This window comes from Rhodnius prolixus, unplaced genomic scaffold (genome assembly GCF_049639745.1).
Source record: "Rhodnius prolixus isolate KJV_2025 unplaced genomic scaffold, Rpr scaffold_7, whole genome shotgun sequence".
Classification (NCBI taxonomy): domain Eukaryota; kingdom Metazoa; phylum Arthropoda; class Insecta; order Hemiptera; family Reduviidae; genus Rhodnius; species Rhodnius prolixus.
In genome coordinates, this window is record NW_027411582.1 from 10,230,381 (window position 1) to 10,254,264 (window position 23,884).

At 31.1% G+C, this 23,884-nt stretch overlaps 2 protein-coding genes across 14 annotated transcripts in view; both read left to right on the plus strand.

Moving 5' to 3' along the window:
* Positions 1-10,752, plus strand: part of baz (par-3 family cell polarity regulator) — a 144,146-nt gene extending 133,394 nt beyond the window's left edge. For 5 of the 12 annotated variants that reach the window (XM_074113892.1, XM_074113901.1, XM_074113890.1 and 2 more), the window contains 10 exons: positions 908-952; positions 1,235-1,323; positions 3,436-3,553; positions 3,673-3,799; positions 4,033-4,231; positions 4,303-4,560; positions 5,065-5,189; positions 6,445-6,519; positions 8,920-9,086; positions 10,035-10,752. In XM_074113892.1, the coding sequence (XP_073969993.1) occupies positions 908-952; positions 1,235-1,323; positions 3,436-3,553; positions 3,673-3,799; positions 4,033-4,231; positions 4,303-4,560; positions 5,065-5,189; positions 6,445-6,519; positions 8,920-9,086; positions 10,035-10,213 (1,382 nt within the window). In that variant the 3' untranslated portion in view covers positions 10,214-10,752. The remainder of the gene's footprint in view (positions 1-907; positions 953-1,234; positions 1,324-3,435; positions 3,554-3,672; positions 3,800-4,032; positions 4,232-4,302; positions 4,561-5,064; positions 5,190-6,444; positions 6,520-8,919; positions 9,087-10,034) is intronic. The other 7 variants (XM_074113891.1, XM_074113895.1, XM_074113893.1 and 4 more) reach the window with 7 other exon arrangements.
* A 4,167-nt stretch (positions 10,753-14,919) lies between these two features.
* The window catches only part of Drep2 (DNA fragmentation factor-related protein 2), a 32,874-nt gene continuing 23,909 nt past the window's right edge, over positions 14,920-23,884 (plus strand). The window contains exon 1 of one of the 2 annotated variants that reach the window (XM_074113947.1): positions 14,920-15,286. In XM_074113947.1, the coding sequence (XP_073970048.1) occupies positions 15,275-15,286 (12 nt within the window). In that variant the 5' untranslated portion in view covers positions 14,920-15,274. The remainder of the gene's footprint in view (positions 15,287-23,884) is intronic. The other variant, XM_074113948.1, reaches the window with a different exon arrangement.

Here is a 23,884-nt window from a genome sequence, read left to right on the forward strand (position 1 = left end):
AAAACATCTTCAATTCGAAATGCGTGAAAAAATCGCATTAAGCATTTCATTTCTTAAGCCTTATAGATCTTAAAATCATTAAAACAATTATTAAAGGTGAATGCTGGAAAATAATCTGTAACATAAAAAAAATGTATGTTGTAAAAAAAAAACCATTTGCAATTTCATAATTTATAAAATTTTCAACCAAAGTTTCAAAGTGAAAGTTGGATTCATTAGTTTTCACTTGAATTTGGAAATTTTCGTGGGATTATTGTTTTATTTTGTCGGGTAGAACTGCAGTTATACTTATATCAAGTGCATCGTCACAACTATTTACGCTTCTGCTAGCTATATATATTATACTATTATAAAGCTTGGCTAGAAAATCGAGTACTAAGAATAAGAATCAGTTACACGAAAGTTAGTGGCAATTGTCTCAATTCTGGTCAATCTAAGAATTTGATTTAAGTTGATTAGGTTGGGGAAATGATTGCTCAAGGAAGAAGTGTGGTTTACGCGCTTTAGGCATTTCTATCTTAACCAGTATCTTGAAATGTTATCTACGCTTACGAGTGCTCTTAGCTGTGTTTTGAGAAAATTGCTACATTTTTTACTTGGAAGCATCATCCTTACTTTTTTACTTTAGGTTTGCTTTAAAGTTGTTTTTAAAATGTGAATTGTCGCATTCAGTATATTATCAAATATTTTTGATAATACGAAAAACTTCTAATAATAAAATGGCTCTTATTTTTTACGTTAGTTTTATTGTTTAATTTAACAGCACGACGGCATGTTTTGTTTTTAAGTGTGTCTGTCTGTATGAATTATTTTAATGTTTGCATCCATTTTTTTGTTTTATTTTACCAATTTTTCAATTTTACTAACCAATGCTTTGTGTGTGTTTTCTTTTTGTTGCTTATTCCAGGACTTATCCGGGTGAACTCTGCCGAGTCCGTTGCAAAATCTGACAGTATGTTTTTACTATTTTGTTTTTTTTTTTAAATTATTATTTTGTTTATATAATAATAACTTATTAATTGCATTAAATTATAATCTTAATAATTATTGAACCAATTCTTGGAATGAAAGAGAAAAAAGTAATATCTTTTATTAAAACCAGCACTTTATTTTCAATTTTACAATCACCAGCCTTGATTAACATTTGTGCAAAATATGAAAAAGGAATAATTTTCTTAAATGCCATAAAATAATATAATTTGTTGAATCTAATATGATTTTCATTCATTTACAGATAACAACGATGCAAAAACACAGTTGGGTCCATCTTTGGGTATGAAAAAATCTTCCAGTTTAGAATCACTGCAGACAATGGTGCAAGAGGTATTTCCTTTGATCATTTTCACATAAATCTTTTTGATATAACTTCTCTCTCGCTTTCCTGAAAAAATGTTGGCCTGTTACTCCTAAAAAAACTATGCCTGCTTTCATTCGTCCTTTATTAGATATTTACAATCACTTTAAGTCATGACGCTATATTTCCTTTCTTAATTCGAGCCCTTCCTAAAACCTAAACTTCCATCCTCTCTTAATTAACTGCCTCCTACTTCATTGCCGTCTACTGTTTCAAAGCCTTGTGAAAGGTTGTGTGTCACAAGATGAAAGAATATTTGGAAAATATTCTGCTGGATCCTCTTTAGTCTGGTTATCAGGAGAGTTATTAAATTGCTGTAGATCAGATCCCTCTTCCTTACGTGTTATCCGCAAAATGTTTGGGTATAACAGTCACAAATACTTGGAATAATTATCTTTGTAACATTTCTAACAAAATTTCATAAACGTTGTACAAACAAAAGTATGTATAGTAAAAACATTCTGCTCATCCTCACCTTGATTACTGATCGTTGGTGTAAAATTATTTAAAAGTGCAAAGGTTTCTGAATTTCTGTGTTTTTTTTTATTTTGAATTTAAGAAGGGATGAGCAAATTACCTCTCAATTTATACTTCTTGTTTGGCTGAGTGTAAATTATTACAGAAGGAAGTATTTTGCTAGGAATGTCTTGTACATGCTCTACAGGAACCAGCACCCTTTATTTTTATTTTATATGTACAGCATTAAGACCCAATTACAGCAATCAATTCTACATTTCTCCATGCTGAACAGACACTTATAAAATTCATTCACTAAATCGTCTTTATTCTGGAACTCTATTCCAGATTTTGTTATTATGCCACAATTCAAAAGTAATGCTAATTAATGTTTAGTTAATTTGTTATTATTTAATATAATAGTTAAGTAATAATCCAGTAATTATTATTGTTAGTAGATATTTGTAAAGGTTTTGTGTAATTCAGCGTACTTATTTTTTTAAAGGTTTACCACTAAGATGGTGTTATGCTTTTATTTAATGTATATTTTCTGTTGCCCTTAAGGGATATTGTCCCAAGACAAAAACGTTTCGACCGCTCTCATTCTCCCTAACTTTAACTGGATAAAATTAAATTCCACTATAGAAAAGAAGAATGTTCTGATATTTTTGCTTTGCTGATGTATTAGTTAGGCTTGCCTGAGATAAGAAAGATTCTAGCGTAAAAAGTTTGGAAATTAGAAACATAATAAGACAGAAGGAGATTTGGAATACGCTTAGAAAATGTAAGAGTCAACTTCTATATGATCTGGTTTCGGTTTTGATCGGATTTAGAGTAAATTGGAACTTCGGAAATGTAGGTCATAAAAAAAAAGTCTCGAAATGGTTGCTCAAGGTCCATAGAGAGTAGACTTTTCAAAGGAAAAAAATACACATGAGGTTCAACTTTGAAAGAATCCTATACGCCGCAGAAACAACACAGGCACACAGAAAATTAACCATATTTGGTTAGAACAATGAAAATATGCAAAAGAGACGAATACTTCGAATACAAATCATTAAATGAATCGTTCAACACAAACTTAAAATTGTAGAAAAAAAAAACAAAAAAGACATTATATTAAAAATAATATTTATTATCAAAGATTCTACCGAATTTATTACAAAATAGTCTCAAAAAAAAAAAAAAATCAAGGAAGCAGGTTTATAGGCCGCCATTATAATCATTTGCTCGTGTAACCTACACACGGTTTACACCTTTATCACTTAACACTTCGCGGTAACACGTTAGAGCGTACAAAATATATTTTTATTAAGTAAATTTTTGTTTAGACGTTTGTCGTTAAGTGATAAGTTTGTGGTCTGTGTTAAAAGAAATATGTTGAAGTTTCCATTTTATTTTTTCAATCTTGGATGTCTAAAGGTTACAAGTTAGTAGTCCAGCAGTTTGTAGATTTTAAGTTAACAAATTTCATGATATTTATCTATGTTTGGAGATACTTTGTTCACATATAGAGGAAAGAGAGTATTTAAAAAAAAAAATAAGACAGATGTCTTTTAAGATAATAAGAGTAAAAAGTAATAAATGTTTCCGTAAATTTATATATTTATATATCTTTCTTTCAGATGCAGATGTGCGAAAATGAGGAAGGAAATTATAGAAATGGCCAGTCAGGTGTTAGAATTGTGAGAGGTCGGGGTTGTAATGAAAGTTTTCGTGCGGCCGTTGATAGATTAGGTCCATGTGAGTACTAATTTGTTCAAACCTTGTGTGAGATAAAGTTAAATATTATATTGAAAAATGGATAAGTCCTTAGTAAAGTTTGTGAAAATTTTAAAATAAATTGTTATTGTTGCTGATAGTGGCCGAAGACGAAGGTGACAGTCCGCTTGGCAGGCAGCCCTCTCTCAACACTTCACTAGAAAGTAAATCTAGCAAGGGAAGCAAGAAGAAGCAGAGTCTTCTGAAAGGAATTGGTTCTATGTTTAGGTAATTAATTATTATCTTTAATTTTTAAGTAGCTCTGAAGCCCCTTGAGATCTCCCCATTTCTTTTTTAAGTAATTGAATGTTGGAAATTCATTCTGAATAAGTACTCTCCCCTCCATGCAGTGGGCATATACTGAGTATAGATTCCGCTTCAGTCTAACACTCTAACTTTTATTAGAATTTTTATTTAATTAGAGTATTTCATGTTTTTATGGTTTTAATTCAATCGAGAAGTATTTATTACTGTTCATTTAGATTTGGAAAGACTAGGAAGGAAGTTGGGTCCGGCGCTAACACTGGCGGAGTGAGTACAACGACCAGCGCAACTCTTGAAGATGAAAGGGAAGCAGCGAGACGGGCAGCAAGAGATGAACAGCTACGTATCCAAGAACAATATAGAAAACTAGTGCAAAAACAGTCAGAGTTTCAGCAGGTATTTATTGTGCAGGTGTTGTTATTAAATAAGAAGTTTAATAATTTACTAATATTAAATATTTACAACAGCAACATCAGCAGCAGCAGCAACAACAACAACAACAACATTTACATCACAACCAGCAAGACACAAAACATCACCATCAATCACAACAACATGCTAGGGAAGAGTCAGAAAAGCAATATGGCAGTATACGTATGGATGAACCTTCCAGAACTGAACGTATCAATCAGTTAAGATTGGAACATCAAAGAAGGCATCAAGAGAGGAGGGGCTTATATCCGTTAGAAGATACTGAAGAAAGATATGAACATCATATCAAACAGGTATGCTGAGTACATTGTCTATTTATAGTATAAGTGACAAGTAGCATTCAATTCAGTCTGTATTAATTTCACTAGAAAATACAGATTCCGTGATAACTATATTATCAATAACTGCACTCATTAAGGGTTTAATTGTATTTTAAGTCCTGTAATGTTGGTATGTGTTTTTTGACATAATTTGAAAGTTCTTTACCTACACTGTTTAAAGCAATTTAGTTTTTATGTGTTTATTTCGTCAAGAAAGCTATTGTAAGTAAGCTGCTGACAATTTGTGTCGATCGTTCTAATCAAAAGATTAGAAACTTTTCGACTTTTTCGTCTTTTCCAAGCGCTTAAATCCATCTGCAATTACACTTTGGTTTACGTTCAGTTTGAATTAGACATTTTGTCTTTTTCTTTTATTGAACTTAACCGTATTATAACAAAACTTTTTTACAGGCTTGCGAAACAATATATAAAAATGTAGTATTGCACATGTGAAGTATTTGTTCTAATGTTTTATAGCGACTGGAGAATGGAGAACTGGATAATGCTGTGACCATGAATAGACCAGGAAGCAGAGTTGGAATCACCGATCCAAGTAGATTCAGCCATTACGTTAATTATCATGAGATTCAACAACATTTAAAGTAAGTTTAATATATTTCATAAATAAATAAACTAAAAATAAATTATTATATTTATTTTAATAAATAATATTTAAAAAGAACTAAATAGAAACATACAATGCATCATGATTTGTAATCAAAATAAATTTCAAACAAAAACTTAAACAAAGATTATAGGTAAACAAAATTATCAAAATTGGAAGCAAAAATCATTCGTTTAGTAATTTAAAATATATATATATAAATGTATATATGTTTTGGTGAATTGTTTTGGTATTTATAACTAAATAATAATAATTTAAAAAAATATTCCTATGGTATTTTATTTCTTTTTTTGGACTCGCTGCACAGAATATTTTTTCTGTAAGCAAAAATTTTTCTATTTTCTTATTTTTAATTTCTTGTTTCAATTAACTAAATAGAGCATGATGGACACATTATAAAAGATGCACATATTATTTACTATAAAAAGAACATTTTATAACTAATACGCATGATTGCGGAGGCATGATGAATATTGATTTGTTTTTGTTTTTTTTTTTTTCCTTTCTTTTGGCACATATTCTTAGTGTTTAAGATTATTATTACTGAGGACTAGTTCCAAGATGAATTGTCTGTATATTCATAGAATTAGTTACTTTTTTTTACTAAAGCTTTCTGCGGTAAATTGATTTGAAGTTAAATTCATGTAAATTAAATTGATTGGTCTAAAGAAAGATGTGTTGACCCTTCGATAAGTTGAATCTTCGGTACCTTATTTTATAATTCATCCATTTTATAACGTCATTTCATCTTTCTTTTTATATTTTATCTAGTGAAGTAAAGTAATCGCCTATTTTATCAGGCGGGGCTTAACGTCCAACTACCAAATTAGGTGTCGTGGATGGAATACGGATACATATTTCATCTTATCCGGTTTATAGGTTACTGCCAATATATATATTTTTTTGTTCTTGTATTGAGTGGTTACATGTAGTCGGATTCGAGCTCCCCATTATTATTATTCAATATATAGAATCATTGTATCTAACTGCTCCTTAAAAACAAGGAATATAAACAAACGGAAATAAATAACCAGGGGAAATAATATTCACTTATTTGGGCACGACAATTCAGAAACTATTTTCAAAGGTATTTGGTTCTTTTTCATTTGGACACTATCACAATTTTTATTAATTGGTTTTTTTTTTTTTACTTTTTTATAAAAAAATAAGCAATTTCACCACATTTTTCACCTCCTTGCATGTAAAAACTATTTTTACAATCCAACTTATAGGGAAGAAATAGCTGCCGTCAAAATGAGAAAATCCAAGAGTCAAACTTCAACTAATAGCACCTCTTCAGATGAAAGGTAAGTTTTGAATCAATTATTTTGATTTTATTATTGTTTCTTTTTAACGCTTTGTATCATTTATTTCTATACTTTTCTTTTGCTTTATTAATGCTTTTAATCATCTTAAGGCAAGCTTAAGTTCTTTGAGGTGTTTGATATTTTTTTTACGAACTTCAAGATAAAAAAAACCTTATCTAAACATTTCTTATAACTAAATTCCTCAATGATGAAAAAATAAATAAATGTATATAAAATAAAATAAGGTTTCAAAAATATTTTTTTATTAACAGTTGAAAATTAATTTTACTGAATTATTTGAATAAAAAAAATGGAGAGAAAACCATGGACGGTTTCTAATATTTATGCAAACCTTCTTAAGATCTCGGAAGAAGCTAAATTTAATTGAGTTGAAATCCCTTCTTCTAATTATCATTAAAAATGTACTCAAGGCTAAAAATGTCTGTGAACACTTGCTACCTACATTCTATTACTTCTATTATTATATTTATCTTATATGGCGGATTAAAGTGAACCCAGAGAAATGCTAGCATGTCACGTTTACTCTCCCTCCGGCGGGGCTCCTGTCCACCTGTCCTCTTCCATAGTTCAAATCTGGCTACCTGGGGCTGTACATAGATAAACGTGTGGTGGCCGTCCACTGCGTGGCCCACATTTCCGTATTTTTCGTACACAATAGGTTCACGAATTGGTCTAGAAACTTCCATATTAGTGGTTAAATAAATACTAATTAGATTATTTATTCACTAGACTGACTGATGTAGTTTCAACTATTTACAGGGAACTTTGGGACTTCATTTAACTATTTTTCTGTTTGTTATCTTAATGTTTTTACACAGTTATACAGTTGTTCACAGACTTTTTTTTTTGCATTCGTGTTTGCATTTTATTATGACAATCTTGTTGAACAAGAATAAAATGTTTTATATAAAATAAAGAACTCAGGTTTCTCTGTAACGAATATTATATTTTATTTTTAAAGAACCTGCTTCTAAAAGAAGTTTCTATTAAGATAATAATAAAATTTAGGTAGGTGTTCACAGACTTAAATAATTAAAGAAATTTAAAAAAAGTTAACAAAAACCAGGCATAGTGGGTTTTTAATTGTTAAAATCTAAAAAAAACAAAAACAAGAGATCAATCCATTCAATGGATTCCATATCACTTTTATTACGAGTGCTTTGTTCAGCTTTTTGCTATTTATGTAAAAATAATAACAGTTTTTAGATAGTTTGTGTTTTATTATTTCCACAAAATGTTTTGGCAATTTAAAGATACTTAAATATGTTTTGTGCTTGTAGAAATTTAATCTTGGATTTAAGGTTTTCGGTAGTGGAAGATTTTTCTTTAATTTTTTTTTTTTTAGCTGCCTTAAGCTTACGTGAAGCTAGCTATTTTCTTACAGCAAGGTTCATCTGTAGAGAGAGAGATTTTCCCCGTCACTTAAGGGTTTTTAGTGAGCAACAAAATCCTATCGACAAAACATACGCTTTGTCATTTGACACGAGCTTTTAACCTCTTATCATTTTTAAATTTAAGCAATGAGGATTTTGAGAAGTCACAAGTCACACGTTTTGTTGTTGTATGATTTCTAGAATAAGGGCTTAAAAATTAATTCCACTTTAATTAGAATCGGAATGTTTCAAGTGAAATTAGTTAAAAGAACTTTTTGGCATAATTTTTCTCTTGCTTGAAATTATCAAGTAGGTACTCTGGTAGCAAGTTGAGCAACTAAGTACTGTACCTAATTTTTATTTTATTGAAAAAACCATGAAATTAGTTAAACAACTTTTAGTGACTTGTATGTTGTTCGAATCATTGAACAACACTTGACAAGATAAATAAAGTAGAGTTGAGTAAGGTTACGATAATAGGAGTGGCCTGTTCTATTATGTGCTATTATATCTTAGTTTCTTTTCAATACTCTTTTGCAATGATGCAGTGGGGCTAGCTTAGTAATCGATAATTGTAAAGGATCATTACAATGATCGCCGGGTTATGATTGATGTTAATTTTCAGTTTAGGTAATCTCGTAATTTTGCGGAGATCTAGTGTAAAAGATGGACAAATTATTCGTGCTTATAAATGCATACATATATCAAAAAAGCAGGTAGTTTCAGTTATTGGATTATAGAGCTGGTATCCTCCAAATTTTAGGAACCTTCTAAGAGGTATATTTTTAAAAAGAAGGTGCACGAAGACTTATACTTAGAAACGACATGTCCTAATACAATCTTAATTTTTCTCTTCGCTGTGGATATGCAGATTTTTGGTAATTCTAGGTTTATACATTGATTTCGATATATCTTAGCTTTTTAAAAATACTATTTATTTATTTTTTTTCATTACACCACTATTAGTAAACTATTATTTACAGTAGAAATTGATCATCTGTTTTAGTCGCCGGCAGCAGCATTATCATTCCCAACGCCAGGTCAGCAGGGATCACATTCACAGGCCAGTCTCCAATTTCTATGAATATGAAAGTGTTCAAGCAGTACTGAGAGCTCAGGCGCTGGTCGAATCAAATTCCTTACCTAGAAGGCCAGACATGCCCTCCATGCAAGGTATGCATCAGAAGGTTTTTTTTATACTTTTATTTTTTTACAATATGTATAATGATGCCTTGATTTTATAATAATTTGTTAAGATCTGTAATTCGGGAAAGTAATTAATTCAAATCGCCCTTAATTATTAGAATATTTTTTCGGTAATGGCTAGGGTAAAGTTTTTGGTAAACATCTTTATTGTTTCCCTAACTACCTACCTCGATTGTTTTCTAACTAGAAGGCACAATTTAAAAAAACTGTACTAAAATGTAAAAAAATTTAAAGAAGAGTCTAGATCTTTCTGATGAAAGATACTAGTAATAGACCAAAACGAAGGGTAACTATGAAAATGTTTACAAAAACTTAAAGAATTTGCTAACAAAAAATCTACTCCCTCCATGTAAAAACTAATGTAGTTAACGTTAATATATTTTCATTTTCACTTATCATTTATTGTTGCACAAATTAATCATCTTACATTTCGATACCACCAACGAGTACTCTACCTTTTTCTTACTTCAAATCTTTATTTTTAATTTTTTCTTTGTTGCGAGATATTTCAATTTGAAATTATCGGTTTGTTTTCATATCGTATCTTTACCATATTATCTGACGTTAAATAATCGTTGTTAAAATAATTTATACATCGTAAAACATTGAAACGAGGTAAGCTTATATGGAATTAATAGATTTTTAGACAGATTGAACTGTATTATGTACAAAAAAGTTTTAGCTAATGTAATTTCAAAAGCTATAGTTTTATATTGATACTTATATATCCAACATGATTAAATTAATTCCAATGGTAACTACTACATTAAAAGTTGTATTTAAAGCAGTTTTTTTAAAAGTTATTTTTAAGTCTTAGTTATTACCAAGGAAAAAGCTGTTTTCATTAAATCTTAACAATATGTGCCAGAAAAATTAAATATATTAATCTCCATGCGTTTCCTTTCATTTATTTAGGCCAGCATACAACGTCTAACGGAAGTTACAACATCAATACCCAACAGCCACATCGTTATAGTCAGATGGCGTATCCAACTACGCATACCTACCATCAGTATAGTGGCCGGCCTTATGGTAAAACTCCAGGACCTTTTGTAACTCATGTGACCATAAGGGAGACCCAACCGAATGTCTGACATAAAGCCAATATTCTGCCATATAAATGTAAATATTTGTATAATAAGTTTAATAACGAACATTTGCCATCATTTGTTTAGGAAATTTAACTTCTTTTTTTTTTTTTTACGAAGTTTTAGTATCAATAAGTTTTTTAAATTGTATTAAAAATTGAATAATTATGATAAAATTGTATTATTTTATAATTAGTATTATTTTTTTTTATATAAACTCCTATGTGATATTATTCATTCCAAATTGTCCAAATATAATTGCTTCAACATTTCTTTATAACTCATTTTTTAAATATGTTTTTATCATCATTAGAAAATTCTTAATAATAATGACTTTAAAATGTACAGCTAGCTAGATGTTTGTAAATAATGCATGTCTAATTAAAAAATAAAAATTGTGATAAAAATAATTAATGAAATACATGTACACCCATTGTAAATTTCAACTTTTTTTATATAAACAAAAAATGAAAGTAATAAAATTACATTATATAAAAAAAAGAATGTGTAAGTATTAATAACAATAAAAATGATTTTAGGTAAAATTACCTGAAGTTTTAACTATTTCAAACCCATCTTTAATTTAAGAATAAAAGTGTTAATAATTTTGTTGTCTATTTTTAATGAGAATTGACACAAAATAACAGCATTGATAGCTTGAAATATATTTCCAAAAATACCCGTCACACAGTAGCACTTACTGGACCTCTGTATATATATAAAAAAAAATAACTGGACCTCTAGGGGTAATTAAATGTGACAGTGGAATGGTCGTATATAAGTTTACATTAAAAAATTAACATTGATTTCCAAGGAGGTTGAGTTTGATCTATTTTTATTTAAACCTATACAAATAAACATTGATTTTCAAGAAGTTTTGAGTTTTATTTGTAGGATCATTCAGTAAACAGTCTATCTCATTGTATAATGTTATTTTCCAGAGTTGAAACAGGCGAAACTGGAATAATTCCTGCAAAAGAGGTTCATCGAATTAAGCCAAAATGAAAAAGACGTTGGCAAACATCTATCCAACTGCAACTCTTCCAATTCTTTTATTATTTAGTCCATTATTTGTTTAACTTTGAAAATATAATGTAAATTTTAATTTTAAAATGTAGATAATTTTAAAAATCATTACCTAAAAGATGTAATTGAATTTAAAATGTTTTTGTAAAAAAAAAAAATGTATAATTAGTTGCGAAATAAAAAATATCTAAATTTTTAAAAACGTCATTATTTATTTTCTCTTTTTCTCATAAACTTCTTATTTTAATTATATTTGTGAAAAAACAAAGTTAAAAGAGACTAAAAATGATAAGAGGCAAATAAAGTAATGCTCAGGTACGTATCAAACTTGAAAATTCCGTTTACATTAAACAAAAAAAAATAAATTAAAGTAATAGTAGTACCAAAAAATGGCGTCAGAGAGCGTTAAAAAGCCGAAAAAGTTGAAAAAATTGCGTCAGAGACGTAAAAAACAAAAAAGGGAAAATTAGTTTACATATTTGCCACCAGGTAGCAGCACCTACTGGACTTGTTTACTGTCAACAAAATTTAGTTTACATGTTTGCCACCAGGTAGCACTAACACTGTTTATATACCACTGTCAAACAAGATGTCTGCTCAGTACGACTGCAGAGTCGTACTCGTGAGGAGGGGTCCATGTCGCTCGTCGTTCCAAAAATATCTAATCTAGTCAAAACACCTCTCTCCACATAAATGATATTGATAAGATTTCATGTGTAATGGTTAGGGAGATGCGTTCACCTCGACGGTCGGAAGGCAACTATTCGCCCCACCCGACCCGGCCCGCGCGGCGAACTTTCTTATATACCCTCTAGATGGCGTCATATCACCATGACAACGGGCTCCCCCCCCTACTTTTAGTTCCACCAGCTGTCACTAGATCGCTCGTGCTGTCTGTTTTACCTCTCGTAGCCTTCCTTGCACACTCTCAAGACTTTGGCAGCCATTGTTGTAACCTTGCTATCTTCTTACACACTCTCTAGACTTCGGCGGCCATTGTTGTAACCTTACTCAATGCTTCATACACACTCTCACGACTCTGGCAGCCATTTTTAACCTTTTTTTTTATATTTTCTCTTAATTTCTACTCATTTTTTATATTTTTTTTAATTTTTCATATTATTGAGAGATTAAAATGGAAAATAAATACAATATTGTTGTAATTAAATCGTTTATTATTTATAACAAATTATTTATACATATTTTTACAATACATTTTTATAAAATCTTTTACATCCTTTACCTAATATTTTTTTGACGACTCACGAGACTTATATAGGACCACCTTTCACTCATATTTAATCATGTTGGTAACTCTCTAGACTTATGTAGGTCCACCTTACACTCACATTTAGTCATACTGGTGACTCTCAAGACTTATATGGGAACACCTTACATACACTTTTATCCAAGTTGGTGACTCTCTAGACTTATAAAGGACCACCTTACATACACTTTTAACCATATTGGTGACTCACAAGACTTATATAGGACCACCTTACACAAACGTTTAATCATGCTGGTGACTCGCAAGACTTATATAGGATCACCTTACACACACTTTTAACCAAGTTTATGACTCACAAGACTTGTATGGGACCACCTTACATACACTTTCAACCATGATAACACACTAGTCTTATAAGGACCTCGTTACACTCACATATAAGTTAATTTTTAAGGCGTCACTTGTATCCTTATATTTTTTAATATTTTGTCAATCAATTTTAAAAAATAAAATATTTTGGCATTCAAAGCAAACCGTACGCCAAATAAATATGTAAAATAGGCAAATATTCTAGTTTTTTTTTCTATTTTTTATTTTTTATAGAAACAGATGTTTTTTAGTGTTCCTATTTTTTTTAAAAGATTGACAAAAGTAAACAAATACAAAAATCGGTTACATGTGACGCGGTAAAAAATAAATTAAATGTTAGTGTAAGATAGTTTTACATAAGTCTAGTGAGTCCACAACATAGTTAAATATGGATGTAAGGGAGTCCTAAACGAGTCTAGTGATTTACAATCATGGTTAAAAGTGGGCGTGAGGAGGTTTAACATAAGTATTGTTAGTCGCCAACATGGTTGAAAGTAGGTGTAAGAAGGTCTTTTATAAGTCTAGTGAGTCATCAACATGTTAAAATATGATTGTAAAATAGTTCTATATAAGTCTAATGAGTCATTGAAATAGTTTATTGTGAGTAGAGAAACAAGACTATCATAACAAAGTTAAATGTGAGTATGAGATAGTCCTGTATTAGTCTAGTGGGTAACTCATCAAGTAACAATTACAAAAAACTTACATAACTCTAGTTATATTCAAAAATCCGATTTATTCTCAGCCCAAATATTTAGCAGATTGCAGGAAGTATCTATGACGTTGCCAGAGGTTGAGATCCCATCCAATTCAGGAAAATAGCTTGTAGCTCATGAAGTGTTTCCTGTAAAATAAAAAAATTAGCTCAGTAGCTCGAGAATGAATAGTTTAAGAATTATTCTTAAATTATTGGATAGATGTATTTTTTTATTTTCCCTTTAGTTCAAATCTAGTAATGATTGATTAACTTCTAGACTAAAGAGAATTTCGTTTTCCTTAGGCAATAAATAAATATTAATGATTAATTCAAGAAAAGAAGCAATTGAGGACAATTGAAAAAATAGTACCCTAATTTTGGTTTATTAATCAATGTAAATCCGTTTCTATAAAGTTGGCAAGTGCACAAACTACTAACGATTTCTTTTTTTTTAAAAAATTAAACTATTTTGAACCTATTCAAACCTTATTTAAAATAATTAATTTTATACTATGCATACTTTAATAATACGTATATAGTAAAAAGAAAACTTACTTGTATCTGTTTTATCCAGAAATCCGATTGTCTTTAAGCCTAAATATGCACCAGGTAGCGCAGGAATGTATCTTGCTATCATGTGATTATGCTGGCAGAGGATGAGGGTCCAACCAATTCAGGTAAACAGCTAGAAGCTGATGATGTGTTCCCTAAAAAATAAAGAAAAAATCAACACCTAATTATGTGATTTACAATTAGTTATAAGGATGTAAACTTGAATAATGATGATTACATTTGTAGCTCTTATTGATTAGGAAATAAAAAACATTTAGAAATTAGCAGATATTATTGCGATGTGTGTATCATAGAATTTAAATTTGATAGTTTGGCGCATATATTTTAAAAAATGATACATTGGGCGGGATACCGGGCCCATGTTATGTATGGTAAGGCTGTACCACAGAGATCTCACTGACTAGTAGATGTTACAATGTCTTGATTTTTCAACTTTATTTAATGTTGAAAATGAGGCAACTTTATATACTTATTAATATTATAATGACTGACAATAGTTTTAAAAAAATAATGATAATAATCTAATTTTACATACGTACTATAAGTGGCAATTTTCTTTTCTTGAATATATTCGTGATTAAGTCGGCACTTGAAATATTTAAACTCAGTCGTCACAGATTCAGCACAGTTTCTAATCCATCACTGTAACATAAGTTTGTACATAAGTAAATGTAATATGTATGGTAGATAATAAATTATGTCATTCTTTAGTTAAGTTACAAAAAAGAAGACATGAGTATATTTTTTTAGAGATTGTTCTGTATCTTTTTTTTCTTATTTAAAAAAAAAAAAAAGTTATATACAATTCAATATTTACATATTAAATAAAAAAGTAGGGAAATTTCCATGTACTAGGTTGGCAGCTTTGCAGGAGGCCAGACGGGGGCGGCGCGCGCTGCGTGGGTGCAATGGAATCGATTGTAGATGGCGGTAGTGGGCAGTATGGGAGACAGGCCTGAGCTCGGGACGATGGGCCCCCTAGGCGTAGCGGAGACGGCCTCCTAGTCGTCTCCGGAGCGCTTGCTACCTGGCGGCAAGGCAGAGCTCCCGGCTCGAGACTGTGACTTAGTGAGGCCAAACCGAACATTGTAGATAGATACCTCGCACAGCTCCCGGCCGGCCAAACCATCGCCTCCGCCTCCACTACAAATGCCGCCCCCTTAGAGGATATGTGATGGCAAGAGAGGTAAGCTTTTCTTTATTGCATTTAGTTTCTATTTTACTCTTAATAATAATCATTTTTAAAAAAAAACTATTCAAGGATATACATGTAGATAACATAACAAAATGCCAATAAATACGATAGTAATGGCTCCCTCTTAAACACTAAGTTACAGAGAATCCGGACTGTGATATGTGCCTGTCCTATATCCGGAAATAATAAAGGAGAAACCTTTGAGGCGCGCGCGGAACCGCCTAGGATCTAGTGATAATGAAGTCGTGGCAAAGGGGGTGGCAATCCTCTACCACCCTATAGAATACGTCTTATCAACCCCCAAATAATTTTTTCAATAATAATATTAGAAATTTTGAAATAACTCTTTCCATATCTTTCTCTCCGAATCACACCCGCGCATAAAATTCAGAGCACCATCAATTTTTCTTAGCTATTAAATAAATATATTCAGGAGGTAGATATATATATATATTATTTTTTCTCCGAAATAAATGGACGGAAAGGGCGAGGATATTAGTGTAGATAAGAAAAGAAGAAGCGGAGGGGAGGTAAAACAGCGGAGGGGAAGTATTATGCGCAGGGGAGAGGGGTGGCTGCACACGTAGGGGTAGGGTAACACCGAAGGACCCAAGTTTGTATAAGTGGGTCAGATCATAGGAGGGGGGCATCAATGAAATACCCCTGCAAGATTTCTTCTCCTATTCGTGAAGGCGTTCTCTTCTAGCTTTTCTCATTTCTTACTTAAATTTATGATTTCCTATTATTCTTAAATTTAATTTAAATTTAAAGTACAATTTTTCCTACTTGAAACAAATTTAAAAGCAAATTGATGCAAAACATTCATACAACGGCTTTCTTGCACTGCAATTACATTTTTCTAAATGCTACTTCACTTCTTTATAACAAAAATAGATTGTCCATAATAGAATGCTATTAATGAGAAGAGAAAAGCGAGCCACAGAAATCCGTCTAAAAAAAATAATAAAGACTTTTCCTGATAGTATTGGTCTTAAAATGGAAATCATAAGCCTGCAAGTATATTTTTTTAAAGACAAAATAACGATCTGCATGCTCACCAAAGAAAAAAAAAAAAAGTTTAAATAAAGAGACAGCCCTAAAGTGTAGAGTTTTAAAAAATAGGTCCATTCAAATTTCAGGCCCTGAATTATGTTTTTTTTTAGCAACTGCCACAGAAATTCTTTTGTAAAAAAAAAAAAAATTGTTTTGCACTAATATACAGAATTTTACTCTACACTCAGGTTACCCTTCATTCTGTTGTTTCTCTGTGGTTATGGATAAATGGCCTCACAAGTGTAACGACAATATCGAATTGTTTAATTAAATTTCTTTTTCTAGGCTACTCCAGTAGTCCCTTTAAAATAAAAATCGTAGTAAGTAGGCCATTTCAAAAAAGAATTGCAAACGTTGATTTTCTCTTCCCTTATAGTAACCTAAATTATATATATATATATATATATATATATATATATATATATATATAAATGAACAGAGGTGAAAATAACAGAACTGAAGGCCCAAAATACTTCCTATAAGTAAGCCTCAAAATTTCCTCTGTTTACATTTTGGGCTGACCTACTTGCTGATACTACCCTTCCAAAAGAATTCCTTACACGAATAAGAATACCCATTAAATACTTTTTACAGAATTCAATTGTTTTTTTTACAATCAAGTACTTGATTTAATCCCTCTTTGAGAGAAAGGAAAACCTACAACCTGACACCTATGAATTCTCTGTTTTAATTTGAAATGTCGCACCGCGAGTGTTTACCAACCAACATGCCATTATAGGGTGGCCCAAACCCTTACAATTACACTCAGAAATACCACTACTGGTGGTTTTGTAAGCGGTAGGGTGTAAATGTGACGATGTTGTTCTCTCGCTACGGAGAGATGCTGTGCTCCCTTTCGTATCATATGTAGTCACACTCATACAGCCAAGAACATGGATGGGTTGGTACTCTGATCGCTGGCGGGACCCCGCAGTGTGACTCTCCTTCTCTTAACCCATAATCCCTCGTCCATTCCTAAAGTACACACGGCCATCTCGTTAACCTCCCAAAATACGAACAACCACGAACATTCACGAGCTAACCACCTACCTTATATATCCCACAAAACCATCCCTCTACTGGAAAGCTCTCTTCTCTTTTCGTTTCCTCTTCTGTAGTTAGTTCATCTACTCCAATAGTGCATACACAACTGATATATATTATTTTTCAGCTATATCCATCTTTTTTGTTATTTCATCTCTCGTTTTTTAGTTATCTTTTAAACACTTTCTGTAACAACCAACATAAACATTAGATTCAATGAAAGTTTTCAATTATTGCAATAAAAATCAGGAACTTCTAACTTCAGGAGATTTAAGAAGAATTTTGGTCATATTTTCCTCTAACTGGCAAGTTCTTTTACAAAATAATATTTCACATAAACACACAACCCAAATGCACTTCCAGAAGTCCTTCTTTTTCACTGAATATTTATTATTTTATTTCATTATTTCTTAGTGTAACCCCATTAATCACAAATTAATATTTTTATTCAAAAAAATTACGATTAAGAAGCGAACTAGGGTGAAGACAAATTCTTCACACCATCCCGGTTAATCAAACTTTGAAATCCGAAACTGGACAGAAATATTAAAAAAATATGCATTCTCCGACTGATAAAATCAGCAATAAAATAGATATTTTTCGTTTAAAACCTATAACGAAATGGCGACACGATTTCAATATGTCCTTTTACCAATTATAAGAGCTATCTTAGTAGTAAGAAGTGGAAAGAGGCGCCTTAAAAATCTTTTGAAGTTTTAAATATACATTATGTAAATATAAACTTGTTCAAAGTACTGTTTATTCGTTCGTGTCTAAAAAGTTTATTTTAAGAATTATTTACTGCTCCCACTGTCTCTCTTTTCTCCAAATATGTGGGCGGGCTCCTTCCATTAAATTTTTTTCCCTACAATTTTTCCGTACTATTGATTCTGAAGGGGCTTTCTTAATCAGACAACTATAATTGTAAATTCTCTATTATGAGCATTCTGACTTGTCTTATCACAACAACCACAAATCCATTTTCCACTTGGAAAACTGGCCAAAAATAGAACAGGTGTTAATGTGAAAATTAACAAGTCGAATTTAGAGATCAGCAAAATGAAACATTGTTCAATTAAATTAACAAGATTACAAACTGGGAAAATTGAAGTGGGTAAAACGTAAAATGTTTGAGACAAAAACTACAAGTAAACGTCCCAAATCTTTTATAAAAAAAGGACAAGGTAGTCAAAAAAATAATCTAATAGTGAATTATAAATAATTCAATCTGCTTAACCAAGAATTAGGTATCAATTCATTAAATAGTAAATCTACAGTAAAAAAATGAACTCATGATTTCCATTATACGTAAAGGAATCTAATAATCAATGACATAAAATCAAGAAATTGCACATTCGAGAGTAAAGTTTTAACATTTTAAACTAAATAATATTCGAAAAAAAGTATAAGTAAACTTTAAATATAAGTTTATAAAAATCGAAAACCTACCTTTATGAAATCCAAAACAGTTATTGCTGAAAACGTATTTGCTAAAGTTAAGTTTCATACTTGTTGCTTTTCTGTTTTTAACTCTGCGATTTTCGGTTTAGGTATTAAAAAGTTTTTTTTTCTTTTTCTAAGTGATAAACGTTAATAATATCGTCAGTGTCTTTGATATGTTACGAAAGTATGCCTCGAGGTAAGTTAATATGTGTGGAAATAACCTCTTGTTGGGTTACACCAAGAGGACTGTGATTATGGCTGTTGCCACTGCCTTCTTGATGGAGTTTTGTTTCTGCAATTATATTTAGTTTGTGATAGGAAATATTTGTTTGATTTCTTTTCTTTTTTTTTGTGCATAACTTAAGCGTTAGATTCGTATATCGTTGTGAAAGAAGTGCCTAAAGTTGTTTTCTTTTATACAAGTCCTTCTCGGGTTGTTTTTTCAAAATACTGCAGTATGTCCTCTTTCAATAACATTGCACTTAATTAAAAACAGATACATTGGTGGATAGACAAATTTCTGTATTTAATTTTCATGGTTCTTTCCGTACAGATGTGTCCAATAATTTAACATAAACTACTTATATATTGTAAACGTAAATATTAAAAATAACGAATTAAATTAAAGATTTCTATATAAACAAAAGATAATAATAATCATTCTGGATGTTTATTAAACATTTTAGCTAAACTCTATTTCTATCTTCGTTTATTCTTTTTACAACCTTGAGTTTATCTAAAGTGCAAGTTTAATAAATATATTCCTCATCAAGACCCAATAATCATATATCTCTATACAAGCGACTATAGCCAGAATAAATAGTCCCACAACTTCGATCGAATTTACATGATTATACCATTTTTCAATTAAATCTGGTACCCTTTGTTTTATGCACTTCACGTTATCGCAATGGACAGAGTCAGATTCACCAATAACACCAATCCATTGCTGCTATTGTGAAAACCAAACCCATCAATTTTGTTATCCATTTGTTGACTCAAACCCCTTATTCTACATAGCACATGTTTAGGCAATCGGTTGTCGCTTACTTTCATAATACGCAACCAGTATCCCAGGATCCTCTTAAAGACATGAACACTTGATGCGTATCTGCCTGATTCAAGTCTTACCACTCAGTCTGGAGTGTTGTTTGGCCAACGAATAAACTTTTTCATAAACTTACACCCATTTTCAACACGTACAAATACCTTTCTGCCCCAATTTCTGACCCATACAGGACAGTTGATGAAATTATGGTTACTAGCAGTTTGATCTTGGTTTCCCAGATTTTAGATTTACAATTACAAAGAATATTCAAAACTTTTCCGATCTGAGGGTTGGATCTTTTCACAAAATAATCAACGCTGTTTTATACTAACAATTAACTGTGAACGGAACTCCTAGATAAATATATTTTTTACAAAACTATATTGGTTGACCATTATAAAATATATCTCTAAAAGCTTTCTGTTTATTTGAACATTAAATTAGCCTATTTATTGAGTGAGGCCTTGTCATCTAAATTTTCTGACATAAGTAGGTCTGTAATGCTTTCACTTACGTTGTTGATGGGTTTTTTTATTGTTCCAAACCCCAGAATGGTATCAGCGCGGAATTCATCAGCTGGTACGAAGTGTCTTACATCACCTATAAATTTAAAACTAACAAATAAAAAATAAGGACGAATTGTTAAAAGTTACCGATTCAAATTTATAATAAATTAAAATTGAAAAGCAAAAAATTGCACAAGATACTTTTATAAGTGAGTAAAATAACGAAACGTACATAACACTTTTATATTAATAAAAACATAGTCTTCTAGTTACTCTTCAAATTATAGGTGACTTCTATTTCACTTTGTACAAGAGCAGAGGGGCGTGTGTGGGTGAAAGGATGAATGGCGCGATATTGGCGTGGGATTTTCACTCATTACATCAAATTAAACTGATTCTTGATTTTAAAATAAAAAACCCACGTATTTTTTATTCATTTTGAAAGGGTCTTTTATCATATTTTTCAAGTGTTAACTTTAAAAAGCGAAACTAAAAATATTGGAGAAGAGAGATAAAGAAAGTTTACCTACTTCATTTATAAACTTGATTTAAACTGCAGTTCTGGGTCAAAATGCAAGAAAATATACCGTAAACAAATTTTCATTATTAAAAATAAATTTTTGATAACAGAATTGCAAAAAGTGATTTTTAGAAATTAGCACAAGTAAATGGAAAATTGTAGGTACTTCATTTAGTCACGTAGTTCATTTCGTTTCCGTAAACAGATGGCAGGAATTTTTTTAGAGTCGGAGTTTTAGAAAATTTGTTTCTGTGTTGGCTGCTACATAAATTTAGATAGTAGTGGTTTTGTAGCTATTTTGGGCATCCAACAAGAGGCGATTTCCACGCTTTCGGATTTGGTTGCTCCTACTACTTGGGACACGCACCATCTACAGCTCTTGAAGTTTTAGACTGGAAAGGTAGTTAATTACAGCATACTAATCTACTCCTCTGCAGGCCAAGGCAAACGCAAGACATTTTCAAGCAATCTCGCCAGTAACTAGCAGCGGACGTAGGTCCTGTGCCTGCGCCTTTTTATAGAACAGAAATGCGAAAACTTTTAGAAACTAGCACATAAAAAAAGATATCGCAGATCATTTAGACTCAACAATAACGTTTTTAAAGAAAAAGGTAAACTAAAAAAACAATTTTAACGAACGGATTTATTACTATTATTATTATTTATTTTGTACTTATGAACTAAAAAATAATAGGCACTCAATCCATTCCTTAAATTCCCTTCTTTTCGTAAATATAATGTTGCTACGAAGAGATCTCCACCAGTCACAGAAAACGACTTCACTAGTCATGTATAGTCCTAATGCAGAGCAAAACAGGAGGAAAGTAAATCGTCCCTAATCACTATTTTGCATTGTGAGACCTCTGGCACTTAGAAAATACAAAGGGAAGATTTTTCTACAAAAAAAACGATGATCCGACCAATAAATCACTTCTGATTGCAGTGACTAGGGATCCGATCTAATTCACCAATAACAATATATAAATACAATATAAAATAAAATTAAATGACGCAAAAGGAAGAATTGTGATCTGTGTGGAAAAGAGATATGAGTTAAAAGGCGGAAAATAGGAGAAAATTTGATGTTATGAGTAAGGAAAGAGAGAAAGTAATATGATGAGTTAATTGGAGCAAAGCGCTGATAAAAAGAGAGCAAAGTATTACCTTTGATTGGGAATCCAACTGTACACACTACTAAGGACATCTGAAATAGAGGGAGAGGAACAGAGTTAGTAAGAGAGATGTTGCTGGCACTTACAACTAAATAATATAATAACTTGTAGACAAACTAAGATAAAAGTAAATATAATTCAATTTTGTGACATTTTGATTTGATTCGACATAATTGAAAAAAACTTTTCGCTTTCTTCCTATAAATACAAATTTTAAGATTCTCGAGAATTGAAAAAAAAATATTTTAAGAATTCTCAATCGGCCACAAAATAAACCAAGGTCATATCAAAAAATTTCAAACTAGATTTCTGACGTTAGAAGTTCTAAGATTACAGTAGCAGTAAAAAACAAATAAATTTTAACAGAATTGTAATTATTATGATATTAAATACAATTTGGAACTTTCATTTTTAATAAAAGCCATTTACTTTTTTTAATTTTTTCAGCTACTCTTAATTAATTGAATAAAAAATGCAATTTCTGAACACTCGACGGCTTCACTACCTCAAAATATTATACGAGTTAGTAAACTGAAGAGAATGAGAAATCTAAGGGCAGACAAAGCTTCTGCTTTATTTCTCTGAGGGCAACAGCAATGAACTTAACCCTCCTTTGACTAGCTTAATTTTAGAGTAATTTGAATTCAACTCTTACTGTTATTTATTTATTTTGTTTGTTTACCTCATTTTGCGATTACATGTCCATCTTTCTTTTACTTTCATAAGTATGAAATGTTATCCAACTTTTAATTAGAGAGATTGGTGTTTTCATTCTTCTCCAACGACCAACGACTCAGGAGGTAACCCTGAAAAATAGGATCTTTTATTTCGAGTAAATAATAAAACTATTAAATATAAAGTAAAATGTGTTTAATATTATTTAATTAATTAGTAATCGCTTTTTTTTCGAGGCGGGGCTAAACATCCAAATAATTAGGTTTCGTGAACGTGGTGAAAACACTTAATTTACTAACACCATTTTTCTAAAACATAAAAATCACAAAAGATTAGGGTTCAAATCGGGAATATATTCCACTAACAAATGCTCGCTTCATAACCACAACGCCAATGTCAAACTTGCCACATGTTAACTAATACCTAAAAAATTTTAATGTTAAATTTAATTAATACTTTTGACCGCTACTTTAATATTTTCGGCAATCTTTTTGAATTCCTTCGTACGTCCAGCCGCTTGAAATGACTCTCTAGCATAGAAATATAATAATCATTGCTGTATAGGAAGAGTTTATGTTCCTAGAAAGTAGGAAACTTTGACTTACCCAGGACTTACTTAGAGGCCGAAATGTGCTAGACCCTATTGGTGCTATAGGGTCTGATAAATAGGACCAACATCATAAAGAGCATCCATTGTGGCTTCCTGATGTTGTTCGCATTTATTCACGCGTAACATCCTTTGTTAAAGAGAAGAAGCAGGACAGTTGATGAGTATGTATGATGTTAAACTACGAGTTTGTACATGAATACGCCGCATACTTCAACTATCTCTGCATTGCAGACCCACGAAGCAGTCGGGGTGTCAGTGTGTTGCTTTATGTGATTAAACTAGGATGCCTCTACATACAATTTACTATGATCCCTATTGAAATGACTAGTCCTTCTAGTAAAAAGAAAACAAAACAAAAATGTCCTAGAAGGATAATATGTAAAATGCACGAAAGTATTCAAATATAACATTTTATGAAAAAGAAGCTTGTCTTTCTATCCATTCTTTTAGAATTACCTTAAATAAAGGTTTTCTACGCACGTAACAACACAAAATCAAAACTGCAAGACTAATTTTGT